The following is a 15,704-nucleotide window of genomic DNA, read 5'->3' as shown; positions in this document are numbered from 1 at the left end:
ACCTGATTTACAGAGGTTTGTTACAAAAGCCAAACAATATTGTTGGTCATACGGTTTAACAAAAAAGTTTAAAAAGTTAAGTAAAAACAGTAAATTTGGTTGCATTATTTTTAATGCTTTGAAGGGCTATTTTCATAACCATATTCAATTCCACAAATCCATGTTTGTAACAAAAGCTTATTATTAAAAAAAATAATAATGTACTGGATTGGATCAGATCGGCAAGACTATTAAAAAATAATCCGACTGTTTGCCAAAAAATGTGGATCAGGACATCGCTAGCATTTACTCGCATGTGACCGATTGTTGTGGTATTGAGGCAAATTTTACTCAAGAAGACTGAGGGTAGTGGGAAAACGGGCTGCAGCAGCATTGTGCAGCCTGTGGCGTATCATACTGCCTGCCCCAAGATAAGGCACATCAACAGAGAAAGGTAACACTGATGCTTTAGGTCATTTCTAGCCATGGACGATATCTTCAAATGTTACTCAATTGCTAGGACACCTGGCTGACCAGGTACCACAAAAGGTGCATCGTAGTACCTGCTTCTATCCATGGAAATGTGCTGAAAGAGCTGAGTAGGTTCCATGCATGGAAAAGAAGCATCAGTAAGTCTGTACAGTTTAACACTAACTATCTTTGGAGGCAATTCAATATCACACTTAAAAAGGTGTCATTTTAAAATACTTAATTTTGTGTGCCCAGCGTAACACAGAATGTAGCTACACTTTCACCAATATTTTATCTAGTATCCAGTATTTGTGTGTATTAAAACCACCAAATGATCCTCACCTTTTCCAACCCTGTTAGAATCCACTCAAGCCTGTGTGAGTGCTTTGCTGCAAATACGCGCAGGGAAATATGCAGTTTAAATGAGCTGGAGCCTCTCCATACAGTATTAATGGATGTGGGCAGAAATGTAGGTGTGGGTGTTAAGAGAGCACCTGAGATGGTGAGAAGTTACACCACTTAGGTACACACACGAGCTGTTGCAAAGGGCGACAGAGTGTGACCATCTTGTAGCGCCGTGAGAAGGGCTGAGGAGCAACTCACAGAAGAATACAAAAAGGTCAGTGACCCCTTAAATAATTAAATAACGGATTTAATGCAAATGCACGCTGAGAAGTGAATAGCAGAGATTAGGAGGCAACATTTAAGCACCTGATGGTTCTTCTACTGGCCGCCAGGGGGCAACGCTACTGTTTGAACAATGAAGATTGATGGTAAACAAGACAAGTCACAACTGTCACTAGAATAAAGTGGAAGTCAGCATTTTGGATTACATTTGCTACTAATATTTGACCTAAGTTGGCCTAATTCAACTTTTTGCAGAAGTTTAAAGAAAGTTTGTGCAAGGAAATGACTTTATGTCTCTAATCATTGTCGTACAGGTGGCCCTCGGCTTACGAACGAGTTAACTCCTAAGTCACTCACACTGTACACAGAACACATGGAGTTATAAAAAGATTACATATACAGTAACAATGAAACATGATTTACTCTTATCCCTTCTTAAAATATTGTCCCAGGCTAGTCTGGGATGATAACTTCCTCTTCTCCCAGATGTCTTTGTAACAGCGCACAGAATCCATGACCTCATTCACTAGCATTCAATAATATTTATGATGGTCATGACAGTCAAGCGGTTGGAACCAAAAGAGCTTTTTATGATGTTCTGTCAATTTCATGGTGATGGTTTTCTTTATCTTTGGCACACTGCCGCTCAGGGGACATAATGAAGTCCAAAAATTGAACTAAAAAGCGATGTTATACTTCCTCGGTGTGGCTGTGCAGGCATTTGCATTCTTCCACCCATCATGAGCATATTCTTGCGTGGTAACTAATGCTCGAGCGATTTTCAAGTTTACAGAGAAAATTACGCTTTTAATTAATTTATGGGAATGCGGTCGTAACTATGAAACGTCATAAACCAAAACGTATTTACAGTATTGAGGCCTGCACGCGCCTTTATAAAAACAATCATGTTTACCATTTCATTCATGTTACTAAAACTACAAAACAAAAAAGATTAGAAGGGTGCATGACATTATGGAATATTTCCAGGTGGATTTTTTTGGATGATTTATTATTGTATTTATTTATCTTAACCACAGTCGGATATAAATGATCAACCAACAATCTGAATCTGCATTTGTGAATTATTTCCTGAGCTTTAATTTGGGGTTCGGATTAAAGCTTTGGAAATATAATCTGTTATTAAAGCAATGGTTGGAATACTGTATAATCTCTTTCAACGGTAATAAGAAATAAGCGTTTAAAAGCATTTTTTTTTCCCCCATGGGGGGTTAGAGGGTATGGAGGTGGCCTTTTCAAGCTATGGCCACCGTCTCTGCGTGCAAATAGTAATACGACACTGCCTCTGGGACAATCAGAAATAGGGGCACATTACATTACATTACCCCATAGGACTTAATTACTGGACTACTAGGGTATTGTTTTTGTTTTTGCTAAAAAGGGCACAGTTATGTTCCTAAATATACACATTTTGTGGTTGAATGTGGCCTATTATCATTCAAAAATATGCATATTTAACATATTATTTTGCCTAAATTAAGCATTTTCAAACATAAAAATGGCTAAAAGATGTAAAACCAAATGTAAGGCATTCAAAAGACGCATTCAAAGATGTTGATGAAATGTAGTATTTTCCACTGGTCACTAGGTGTCAGTAATGCTACTGTAATGTTCGGTGAGACACACAAGCACCAGACTTAATTGCCGGAACGAGTGGCTTTTACTGCAGCTTTGAATTATCTCACAATAGGCACAATAAACCCTCATAAAAACACGGCTACTTTTGCCGCCTTTACCCAAGCAAAGCTAAAACTCGACGCTGAACCCCCAACCTCACTTCCCGTCCGTCCTTCACTCATCTCCCCTAGGGAACACATTTATTCTTATTTATGTCTTAAATCTACTATTATTATGTCTACTATTGGGTAATAGGAGTGTAAATGTGACTAGAGGGGCGTTATTTTATGTCTAGAGGGCTCTCATGATGTTAAAAACTGTATTCAGAAGTTCTACACTGGTTTTGTATGCTCCAACTGCAAAAATATTCCATATAAATAAGGAATCCTTGAGGGATTCATGTATGAGGGATTAATGTATATGTATATAAATGCTCATATACAGTATGTGCATATATAAAATGTCTAACTATAACCAAGAAACACGAAACTTAATGACATTTTCTGTACGATTGCATCCCACCAGAGGAGAAAGACTACTGCATATACTTTTATTATATTTTTTATATCAGTACGCAAGGTTCTAAACATAATCCTAATCTGCTCCGATTTAAAAATGAACAACTCTTGCAATAATTTATTACAATAAATAATTCTGTGAAACTGTTACATTATCTTTACAATATGCCAGTGGCCATTGAAAAAACAAAACTCAGATTTTGGATACCATTATAAACATTATTTTTGTTTTTTGATTATTGCTACCCCAAGCTTATTGGACAGTATCCTAAAGTAGACCATTCTAAAAGATCCTGACAAAGTTTAGTATAATATAGATTAGAACATCCCAATTAACTACATAGATGTAATGTTTTGAGGAGGAAAGAGGTGAATATTTATGCGCATGGACATTTTGTCAGACATATATACTTTTAAATGACCATACCATTTCTTAAATCGTGTGCCACTTTTTTGTAACCATTCAGCATGTAAACATGTACTTTTACATGTGAATACCTGATTGCTGTGTTGAATTCACTAAGCGGAACATATTACATCATGAGTATGTGGAGGATGCCCAGTGGTCATCCACACATAGGATCTAGTTCATGTATTAAACGTCAGTGTGATATCAACATGCACTTATCGTCTTACCTGATGAAATGGTTGTGAAGGTGAGCAACACAAGCAGCAGATGTCCAAAGTTCATCTTCAAACCGGCTACACTCCCAGATTTTGACACTCAAGCAGCTCCAACGAGCCTCAGCTGGAGGATTTCAAGCGAGGGAAATCAGCCCCCCAAAAACTTTACTGTCGCTGCTTGAGAGAGAGCCATGTCGGCATCATCACCATCAGCAGCAGGAGCGGCAGGAGCAGCCGAGGAGCCTAAAAAAACTCAAACACGGCATGACATAGTCCCGTCATGGTCTCACACGAAGGATTTTCTTCCACTGGAGCCAACAAAAATTAAGGTTTCACTCAATTTAGCTCAGTCCTGAATGAGAAGTCGGCTTTCTGTGTGCGCTCGTTGCCAGTTTGTGGCGATATGAAGCAAAGCATGCAGGGCTACACTCCTCCTGCCTCATAGCCGCAACAAATCCTCACCAAGCTCCAGTGTTTAAAGGGACAGACACGCCATCTACGCTGCCTGTGTGTGTGCGCCTGTGTGCAGACAAAACAAATGCCCAAATAACGCAGACTCCCCTCTTTTTGGTTAAGTATAATAGACTAGCTCTTTATAAATTAAAAAAAGCAGAATTGTGACTCATAATTAAAATTATTCCAAGCAAATAGAAAACCAATAATGAATAGCTGATTTTAGACAGTATAACGAAATGTAAACTTGACTCCCTGATGCCTTAAGAGCAGCGCTGGACAATGTGTTGCCAGTGCTGCTACACTCATTCAGTGGGGATCTGTGGAACCCGTGTCCACACACAGAGCTAGCCAACGAGCTAATAGCCCTGGACTGTCAACTCAATGTCCAGCGTAGCTCTTAAGGCCTCAGGGAGTGAGGTTTACGCAACATACTATCGCACAGCCACGGATGTTTGCATCCATTACACAAGCTAGCACAGTGCTAAGAGGCTACTAAACAATAATGGTTTCACTGCTAGTACAAGCCAACAGAGGTGCTAACACATGGCTAATACTTGCTAAAAGAGGCTTCAGTTTGGCCAGTGTTTTCAAAACAGAGGCTACATCTGCAACTAATAAAGGCTAACAAGGGTTAAGTAACACTGCTAATACAAGCTCACCCACGACTACCAAAAGATACAAGCTCAAATGAGAGCTAACAGTGCTAACAGGCTGCTAGTCAATCCATAGTGGTTAATAATGCTAGCACAAGCTAACGGTGGCCAACTCGTTGCTATGCAGTGGAACATCAGCGAACGTGTTTTAAGAAAATTGCCGCCACCATTCTGCCTGGGTTTATGTGCATTCTCCAGTTAGCGTCCAATATGGTGCGAGTCTTGTCGTGTTAATACACTGCATCAGTCCAACTGTGCTCTTAATGTATTTTTTACTCACAAAACACTCTTTCTTGTCAGCATCCTATTAGGTAGCACAATGCAGCTGGATGGTTAATTGCACACAGGTGTGTCGATTAGCTCCCCCCAAGTGGCTCAGCAGTGTGCTGCAACACATGGCAGATAGAGGGCAGCAGAAAGCACACACAACATGACACATGTTGTTTTCTGCATGTGAAACTATAGTTGTAAAACTATAAAAACATCTTTTGTGTTAACATTTTTAGCTTTCTGGAACACATTATTTGGATTTACATTATTTCTTAATTCGGAAAAATGTATTCTGCAAATGTCCGTTTCGGACTGTAGACGCTAACAAGGGCTTTAATTTGGTTTGTGTTTTCAAAATGCTAATAAAAGGATGCTAAGAGAGCTAAGTGAATTTTATGCACCCAAGCTGTTATCTAAATTTTACATAAATCTCTACAATAGTGGATTTTAGTTCAAAGGTAGGAAACAGATTCTGTGTAAGATGACCTTCCTTCCATATTGAGAGAGCAAACAAGCCCAGTATAAAAGCACAATTGGTCCTGGCCATTACACATATAGCCACCTACCACCCCCACCCCCCATGTAGCTTCCCAGATGATTTATTAGACATCTGCTGTTTCCCTCCCACAATCTGGCCCAGTTGGCATCTTCACAACACGCACAGGTCTCGCTCTTGTGGAGCGCAGTGGACACACGTCTCCCTGGGGGGTACGAGCTCACTTTCACTGGGAGCAAAGACCAGACTGGTTCATCGGTGCCGGCGCATATCGTCCCTGCACCTCATTGTCTCTGTGTCAGGCAGGGAGAGGGCGACATGATGGAAAGCGACTTTTGGACGCTCGGACGCCTGCTCGCCTTTGTTCCCTTTGAATGGGAGTGGGAATTGAGCAACACAAGAGGAGTCCAGATGTTTGTTGCGGAGTGGGACACAAAGAGGGGCCCCACAATGGTGGCGACTCTGCTTCACTGTGGACCTTATTAAGGGCCACAAAGGGCAAATAGAGGTATCTCAACAGGAGAGTGAAGCAATGATCTTGAAGATGTTACTTGAGGGGATTCATCTTATTTTCTACTAAAAGCATCAAAAGAGTCATTGGATACTTCCATATAACTTCACTTCCTTCATGTATGAGTTGTACTGATGGGAAACTCAATTATTTCTACTGACTCTGACTGACATTGAAGTGAATTGGGTACTCGAGTCACTCGTCACAAAGCGCATGTGAAGAAACTCGCAGATGTGCAACAAGTAGCCCCTCCAGTGAATTGGGTACTTGATTCACTCGAGTCACACGTCACAGATTGATTGCGCAAAAGCCTCTCCAGTGAATCGGGTATTGGAGTGACACGTCACAAATCGAATGTCACAGATAAAATGTGCAGAAACTCACACGTCTGCAACAACTTGCACCCGTAAGTCAGTGAAACTCGAGTCTTCATCAACACGTGAGTCAGTGAAACTCAAGTCTTCATCAAGCACCTGTGAGTCAGTGATTCTCAAGTCTTCATTGAGCACTTGTGAGTCAGTGAAACTTGAGAGTTCATCGAGCAGCCGAGAGTCAGTGAAACTCAAGTCATCGTCAACCCGTGAGTCGGTGACACTCAAGACTTCCCCAAGCCGCTGTGAGTCAGTGAAACTCAAGTCTTCATCAAGCACCTGTGAGTCAGTGATTCTCAAGTCTTCATCAAGCACCTGTGAGTCAGTGATTCTCAAGTGTTCATTGAGCACTTGTGAGTCAGTGAAACTTGAGAGTTCATCGAGCAGCCGTGAGTCAGTAAAATTCAGGTCTTCGTCAACCCGTGCGTCAGTGAAACTCAAGAGTTTCCCAAGCCGCTGTGAGTCAGTGAAACTCAAGTCTTCATCAAGCACCTGTGAGTCAGTGATTCTCAAGTCTTCATCAAGCACCTGTGAGTCAGTCATTCTCAAGTCTTCATTGAGCACTTGTGAGTCAGTGAAACTTGAGAGTTCATCGAGCAGCCGTGAGCCAGTGAAACTCAAGTCATCGTCAACCTGTGAGTCAGTGAAACCCAAGACTTTCCCAAGCCGCTGTGAGTCAGTGAAACTCAAGTCTTCATCAAGCACCTGTGAGTTAGTGATTGTCAAGTCTTCATCGAGCACTTGTGAGTCAGTGAAACTTGAGAGTTCATCGAGCACCCGTGAGTCAGTGAAACTCAAGTCGTCGTCAACCCGTGAGTCAGTGAAACTCAAGACTTTCCCAAGCCGTTGTGAGTCAGTGAAACTCAAGTCTTTGTCAAGCACCTGTGAGTCAGTGATTCTCAAGTCTTCATCAAGCACCTGTGAGTCGGTGATTCTCAAGTCTTCATTGAGCACTTGTGAGTCAGTGAAACTCAAGAGTTCATCGAGCAGCCGTGAGTCAGTGAAACCCAAGACTTTGCCAAGCCGCTGTGAGTCAGTGAAACTCAAGTCTTCATCAAGCACCTGTGAGTTATTGATTGTCAAGTCTTCATCGAGCACTTGTGAGTCAGTGAAACTTGAGAGTTCATCGAGCACCCGTGAGTCAGTGAAACTCAAGTCATCGTCAACCCGAGAGTCAGTGAAACTCAAGACTTTCCCAAGACGCTGTGAGTCAGTTAAACTAAAGTCTTCATCAAGCACCTGTGAGTTAGTGAAACTCAAGTCTTCGTCAATCTGTGAGTCGGTGAAACTCAAGACTTTCCCAAGCCGCTGTGAGTCAGTGAAACTCAAGTCTTCATCAAGCACCTGTGAGTCAGTGAAACTTGAGAGTTCATCGAGCACCCGTGAGTCAGTGAAACTCAAGTCATCGTCAACCCGTGAGTCAGTGAAACTCAAGACTTTCCCAAGCCGTTGTGAGTCAGTTAAACTAAAGTCTTCATCAAGCACCTGTGAGTTAGTGAAACTCAAGTCTTCGTCAATCCGTGAGTCAGTGAAACTCAAGACTTTCCTAAGCCGCTGTGAGTCAGTGAAACTCAAGTCTTCATCAAGCACTTGTGAGTCAGTGAAACTTGAGAGTTCATCGAGCACTCGTGAGTCAGTGAAACTCAAGTCATCGTCAACCCGTGAGTCAGTGAAACTCAAGACTTTCCCAAGCCGCTGTGAGTCAGTGAAACTAAAGTCTTCATCAAGCACCTGTGAGTCAGTGAAACTCAAGACTTTCCCGAGCACATGTGAGTCAGTGAAACAATCACACATCTTGGGTTGGAAGGGATAGGGGAGTAGATTTAAAGCAAGGAACAGATATGTTGCTTTTTCCACAGGGTTAATACATTTATACAAATTACAGTTAGAGCAGGGGTGTCCAAAGTGTGACCTGAGGGCAATTTGCGGCCCATGGCTGTTTATTGGCCCGTGTCACATTCTAAAAATATTAAATAAACATTAATAAAAATATTAATTAAATAACAACTACAAAAAAAAATGCAGTAAAAATGAAAAAATCTGCAGCAATTTTCCACAATTAAAGTCAAAATATAAAAAAATGTTTTTGGGTGAAATTAAGTTGGGAAAAAATTTATAATATTGTAGGAATAAAGGCAAAATATTATGGGAATAAAGTAATATTACCAGAAAAAAATTATGAGGATTACCTGAGAAGAAATAAATATTTAAATATACTGTATATATATATATATATATATATATATATATATATATATATATATATATATATATATATATATATATATATATATATATATATATATAATTTTTTTTTTTACAACAACCACAAAAATGAGTAAAAAGACCAAAGTGGATACTAATAATACACTTTTTCCACCTATATCACAAAGCTGAGACGCAGTTTTTTTCTTGAAATATACACATGTAACTTCTTACCATATCTACATGTGTTGCTTTACAAAAGTGGCCCTTGCATCTGTGTGTGGCCCTCGCTGGAACACGTTTGGACACCCCTGAGTTAGAGTAGCAGTTGCAAAATTGGTTACATGTTAACTGGCTTCCATTTTTCATTTAGCCAGCAGGTAGCAGGGGTGAGTAAGAAAACAAGCTACCAGAGACGAGTACCCGTGAGTCATGATTCATTTAAGAAAATTGTGAGTTTTGAACAACTCGTTCATCACTTACGCGTGAGTTGCCCATGGATTGTCCTTGACATTGTGCGTTTTTATTTGACATGCAGTGAAACTGTTCATGCTTATTGTCTCCTACTGAACACTAAACCACAATGCTACCTCAAAATGTAAATACACCAACATCTCCGGGAAAAATATGCGCAAAAGCACCATCATGTGTAACGTCACAACAGCTAAGAAAAACACCAGCCTTAGAAAGGGGTGTTATGAGAAGCAAGCAAAATTATTTGTATTGTTTTACTGCAGGGTATGTGTAAGTCTGAAAAACGCCGAACAACTCATCTCCAAGCAAGTCAGAGCTTTTCTTCCTGTCACTCACACCTGGGAAAACGCAGCCATTGGGCAAATTAGGAGTTATGATGCTGATCAGTGAGGCGGAGTGATCTGTCAAGAAGCTAGGAAATATGATATCCTTTGTTATTACATCATTGCAAACACTGAAAATACAATAATCATTTTGTATTTGATTTTTGTCATTTGTCCAAAAAATGGCTTTCGAAAATGAGGGGTTATCTTATGTTCATGTCAGTAGGGTAATTTGATAAAATGACAGTTTGTCAATGGATTCCTTTTCACATAGGAAAAGTGAGTTCCTGGAAATGTGCATAAAGCTCAGCAATAACTATGTCAAGGTTTCCTTTAAAAAGATATATTTGTAAAGAACGTACATTCTCACAAACCAGTCTGTAAGAAAGATTAAGCATTCATGACATTTTGCGTCTGTGAATTGAAACGTTACCACTGTACGTTATGTGCCGTGTTTTTGTTGTTGATGTGTGTGCGTGTGTGTGTGTGTCTGTGGTGACACTAGTGGGGGGTACAGATGGTGGGATGTGGCAGCCTGTCTGACTGCAGTGAAGAATGTAAGATTCAGCTGTCGGCCTCTCGACCCCCCTGGGCGCTGACCTTATGTGTGTGACTCAATCCATATTTATCTCACACTATGTGTTTACAAGCTAGCAAAACATTGAAGGCAAACACAATACGGCTCAGGAAGCAGCTTGGCCTTTGATTTTTTCCAATTTTGCAAGTTGTTTGAATTATAATGGAACATCCCCAAGGTCAGGGGTGTTTATTGGCCCGCGGCGCATTCTAAAAATATAATTTAACAAGAAAACTAGAAAAAAGGAGCAAAAATGGAAAAATCATCATTAATGTTGCAAGATTAAAGTAAAAATATTAAGAGAAAAAAGTTGCAATCTCAGAAAAAGTTGTGATTTTACAAGAATAACATAATGTCGGGAAAAATAACATCATATTGGTCGCATATAGTTGGAATAAAACAAATGTTTTTGTCATATTACAAAAAAATTGTAATATGACAAAACAAAACAAAATAAAGCTGGAATTTTTGGAGAATTTGTTTGGGGAAAAAAAGTTATACTTGTCAGGATTGTGTGCTGCGGTACTGCCTTCTACTGCTTCTCTGTTGCAGCACACTCCTGAGCACCCTGATTGCTGATCATCTTCACCTGTGCCTGATTAGTTGTTCTATTTAAGCTGTGTGCTTACTCACATCCAGTGCCAGATTGTCCCTTTGCTACACCCTGTTCAGCTCCTTCCAGCTTGTTCTTGTGCATTGTGTTTTGGCTTTCTGACCCTCGCTCTGCTCACCTGTAAGTACCTACCTGCCTGCTTGACGTCTTCTGCAGTAGCTGTATTCTTTGGTACTTCTGCTAGTTTTTTGTTAGCAGCTCTTTTTGTTCTTGTCTGTATTTTTCCCTGCTCAGCTCACCTTGCTAGCAGTGTTTTTTGTTACTGTTTCCCGCGACTAGGTCCGGATGTATTTTGGTTGTACTTTGTTTCTTGTGTGGTTTTTGGTACCTTTTTGTTATCCATTTTTGTATTAAAGACCTTTTCTGTTTTCACCTATTCGACTCTGCATTTTGGATTCCTGCATCACGGCCTTGGCCGTTCATAACAGAACAATCTGGCCAAACATGGAATCCGCAGAGCTCGCACATATAAAGGCCGCACTATCCCAACAAGGTGCGCTCGTCGGCAGCCATGAGCAATCCCTCCGGGGAGTTATGGAGTCCCTGGCCGCCCTCGCCACTAGCATTAGCGCTATTGAGCAGCATCTGGGACTTGGCTCTCACCCAGGACAGTCGGAGGGTGCAGCTCCCTCATCAGAGGTTGTTCGAATCGCACCTGCTGCCAGCAGCAGTAATAGTCGCGAGCCTAGCCTCCCACCCCCCCCACGCTTTTCGGGGGAATCTATGGATTGCAGACAATTTTTACACCAGTGTACCCTGATTTTTGACCAACAACCCAGCACTTACTATTCCGACCAGGCCAAGATAGCGTTTATAATGAGCCTACTTACTGATAAAGCAGCAGCGTGGGCTATAGCGGTGAGCAAAGCTAAGCCGGAGTTACGCACCTCCTATCCTGTTTTTTTGGAGGAGCTACGGCAGGTCTTCGATCACCCTATCCGTAGTAGGGAGGCCGGTAACCAATTGTTGGACCTACGACAGGGCAAACGCTCGGTAGCGGCTTTTTCTGTGGACTTTAGAGTGCTGGCGGCAGAAAGCCGATATGATGAGGAGGCTCTCCGCGGAATATTTCGCAAGGCTCTTAACGAGCGGATCAAGGATGAGCTGGCAGTGAGGGAGTTCACCACCACGCTCAACGAGCTTGTCGACCTAGCCATACGGCTGGATAATCGCCTCCGGGAACGTGATCGCGAACGCAGTGAGGGACTACCTGCAGGATCAGCCAAGAACCACCGTCAGGAGTTTCGGCTGATACCACTAACTTCCGGAACCAGCGGAACAGAGGGAGTTCCATCAACGGCGGCCACCGAGGAGATTGCGGAGCCCATGCAACTCGGGGGAAGACGCCTGTCTGCTGCGGAGAGGTCGCGGAGGCTACGACTCCGCCTTTGCCTGTACTGCGGCGAACCCAACCACACCATCAACAGATGCCCCGCGCGACCGGCACGCCGCGCCGGATCTCCTCCTGACGTTATTAAGGAGACTGGCGCAGGATCGACCGCCGTATCTAAGTCGAGAGAGAATCAGCCTACGCAGGACCGTTGTGAGTATGCTGAAATGCCTCCGGCGTCGGCTCCGACTCCAGCAGCCTTTAAGAGACTACAGGTGACTGGACTCATTACGGGGGGGGGCGTCAATGTTCGGATTTCTGCATTAGTCGATTCTGGGGCGGATGATTGCTTTATTGACTCTAATTTTGTTAAGGAACATGGCATTCAGGGGGTTGAGTTGAGAGACCATAAGGAGGTTCACTCACTGGATGGACGCCCCTTGGCGGTAGTCACTCATAGAACCGTTCCGTTATCTCTTCAATTGTCTGGCAACCACCATGAATCCATTAGTTTTTTTATCGCTCCGTCTCAATCCGCGCCCGTAGTTCTAGGTCTCACTTGGCTCCAGATTCATAACCCGACGGTGGATTGGACGAGGGGACAGATAGTTAATTGGGGCAGTCACTGTTTTGCTAGTTGCTTACGTTCCGCGGTACCCACAGTTTCAGGTAAACCTAGGAACACTGAGAAGATTGATGTCACTGGTGTTCCCGACGTCTATCATGACCTCCGCATGGTATTTAGCAAGGATAGAGCTCAGAGTTTACCCCCCCATCGTCCATATGACTGCGCTATTGAACTCCTTCCGGGAGCACCATTACCCAATGCTAGGCTTTATAGCATCTCTGGACCCGAGCAACTTGCGCTCAAGGAATACATTGCTTCCTCTCTAGCTGCCGGACTTATTCGCCCCTCGTCCTCTCCACTTGGGGCCGGCTTTTTCTTTGTCGAAAAGAAGGATAAGTCTCTACGGCCTTGTATTGATTTTCGCGGCCTTAATGACATTACCATTAAGAACCGTTACCCGCTTCCTCTCATGGACTCCGCCTTTTCGTCTCTTCATTCGGCCAAGATCTTTTCCAAACTCGACCTTAGGAATGCTTACCACCTGGTTCGAATCAAAGAGGGGGACGAGTGGAAGACGGCTTTTAATACGCCACTCGGTCACTTCGAGTATCTTGTTATGCCCTTCGGCCTGACCAACGCACCCGCCGTATTCCAATGTTTAATAAATGATATACTTAGGGATATGATTAACCACTGCTGTTTTGTTTACCTAGACGACATCCTGATTTTTTCTAATTCCCTCCAGGAGCATATCCAGCATGTACGCCGCATCCTTCAGCGGCTGTTGGAGAATCGCCTTTTTGTCAAGGCGGAGAAGTGCGAGTTTCATACCACATCCGTGTCCTTTTTAGGGTTTATAGTGGAGAAGGACAAGTTAAGAGCCGATCCCGCCAAGATCCAGGCGGTGGTCGATTGGCCTTCTCCCAAATCAAGGAAGCACTTGCAGAGGTTCTTGGGGTTCGCGAACTTCTACCGGAAGTTCATTCGTAATTTCAGCATAAAGGCAGAACCTCTGACAAGGCTTACATCAGTAAAGGTTCCCTTTGTATGGTCTCCCGAAGCTGAGGAAGCGTTTACCAAGCTTAAAGCACTGTTTACGTCTGCCCCTGTCCTTACTCACCCTGATCCTGCCTTGCAGTTTATCGTTGAGGTCGATGCCTCGGATACGGGAGTGGGGGCGGTTCTATCCCAGCGCTCACCAGTCGACCAGAAGCTGCACCCGTGTGCCTTTTTCTCACGTCGCCTCACCTCGGCAGAGAGAAATTATGATGTGGGCAATCGGGAACTGCTGGCCATTGTGCTCGCGCTGCGGGAGTGGAGACATTGGCTGGAGGGTGCAGCCCAGCCGTTGGTAGTTATTACGGACCACAAGAACCTGGCATATATACGCTCAGCGCACAGACTCAACTCTCGCCAAGCCAGATGGTCACTGTTCTTAACAAGGTTTAACTTCTCTATCACTTACAGACCTGGATCACGGAATATTAAGCCTGATGCACTATCTAGGATCTTTTCCCCGGTGGAGTCGGACTCACCACCGGAGACAATCGTACCTGTCGCCCGGATACTCGGCGCCCTCCAGTGGGAGGTGGAGAGGAAGGTCTCAGAGGCAGCGGGACAGACGGAACTACCAGAGGGGTGCCCAGAGGGGAGATTGTTTGTTCCTGAACGACTCAGATCCGAGGTGCTGCTGTGGGGTCACTCGTCTAAGATTGCCTGCCACCCGGGGATTCGACGAACCCTATTCCTGGTCTCCCAAAGGTTCTGGTGGCCTACCATGACAGCTGACGTGAAGAAGTTTGTCGCCGCCTGCTCCGTCTGCGCCAGAGGTAAAGCTTCCCATCGCCCTCCTGCCGGTTTGCTTCAGCCGTTACCTGTCCCTGGTCGGCCATGGTCCCACATCGCAATGGACTTCATCACTGGATTACCCTCGTCATATGGCCGGACCGTCATACTCAATATCGTGGACAGGTTTTCGAAGATGGCGCATTTTGTGTCGCTCCCCAAGTTGCCCACGGCCCTAGAGACAGCTAAACTGTTGGTGAGGCACGTCTTCCGCCTACACGGGATACCTGCAGACATTGTTTCGGACAGAGGGCCTCAATTTGCTTCAAGAGTGTGGCGGGCATTTAATAAGGCATTGGGGGCGACCGTTAGTCTTTCTTCTGGTTACCACCCTCAGTCCAACGGCCAGACGGAGCGGGCCAACCAGGACTTGGAAGCAGCACTCAGGTGCGTTTGTCATCGACACCCCTCCTCCTGGTCGACCCACCTCCCCTGGATCGAGTATGCCCACAACTCGTTACCCTGCTCGGCGACAGGTATGTCACCCTTCAAGACTGTTTTTGGTTACCAGCCCCCGCTTTTCCCCTCCCAGGAAGCAGAAATTACCGTCCCGGCAGTTCATGTACACCTACGACGTGCCCGACGCATCTGGCGAGAGACCCGGGCTGCATTAACACGTACAGCAGAACACAACCGCCGGATTGCTGACAGGCACCGGGTTCCCGCACCTGATTACCAGCCTGGGATGGAGGTATGGCTGTCTTCTAAAGACCTTCCGCTTGCAGGGACCTCTCGGAAGCTGGCTCCAAGGTTCGTGGGACCTTACAAGATCAAGGCAATAGTTAACAAGTCAGCTGTCAAGCTGGAGCTCCCACCGGCTCTTAAAGTCCACCCAGTCTTCCACGTCTCCTGCATCAAGCCTGTCGCTACCAGTCCACTGTGCCCTTCGGTCGAGGCTCCACCCCCGCCCCGCATCATCGACGGTCAGCCCGCGTACACGGTGAGAGCCTTATTAGATTCGAGAAGAAGGGGGAGGGGGGTGCAGTATTTGGTCGACTGGGAGGGATATGGACCAGAAGAGCGCTCCTGGGTCGCCTGCTCCCGTATCCTGGATCCCTCCCTCATTTCCGACTTCCACTCCGCTCACCCCAATAAACCAGGTATGCCGCCAGGGGGCGTCTTATAAAAGGGGGGGATACTGTCAGGATTGTGTGCTGC

General features: G+C 44.3%; 1 protein-coding gene across 5 annotated transcripts in view; it reads right to left on the bottom strand.

The window, feature by feature from the left end:
* zgc:77784 (uncharacterized protein LOC402947 homolog) overlaps positions 1–4,282 on the bottom strand; it is a 102,665-nt gene extending 98,383 nt beyond the window's left edge. For all 5 annotated transcript variants that reach the window (XM_054793672.1, XM_054793673.1, XM_054793669.1 and 2 more), the window contains exon 1: positions 3,867–4,282. In XM_054793672.1, coding sequence (XP_054649647.1) covers positions 3,867–3,921 — 55 coding nt within the window. In that variant the 5' untranslated portion in view covers positions 3,922–4,282. The remainder of the gene's footprint in view (positions 1–3,866) is intronic.
* Positions 4,283–15,704: the final 11,422 nt, after the last annotated feature.

The sequence above is a fragment of the Dunckerocampus dactyliophorus genome, chromosome 12 (assembly GCF_027744805.1).
Source record: "Dunckerocampus dactyliophorus isolate RoL2022-P2 chromosome 12, RoL_Ddac_1.1, whole genome shotgun sequence".
In the NCBI taxonomy this organism is placed as follows: domain Eukaryota; kingdom Metazoa; phylum Chordata; class Actinopteri; order Syngnathiformes; family Syngnathidae; genus Dunckerocampus; species Dunckerocampus dactyliophorus.
Note: the sequence above shows the minus strand (reverse complement) of the source record. Positions and strands in the feature narration are given on the sequence as shown.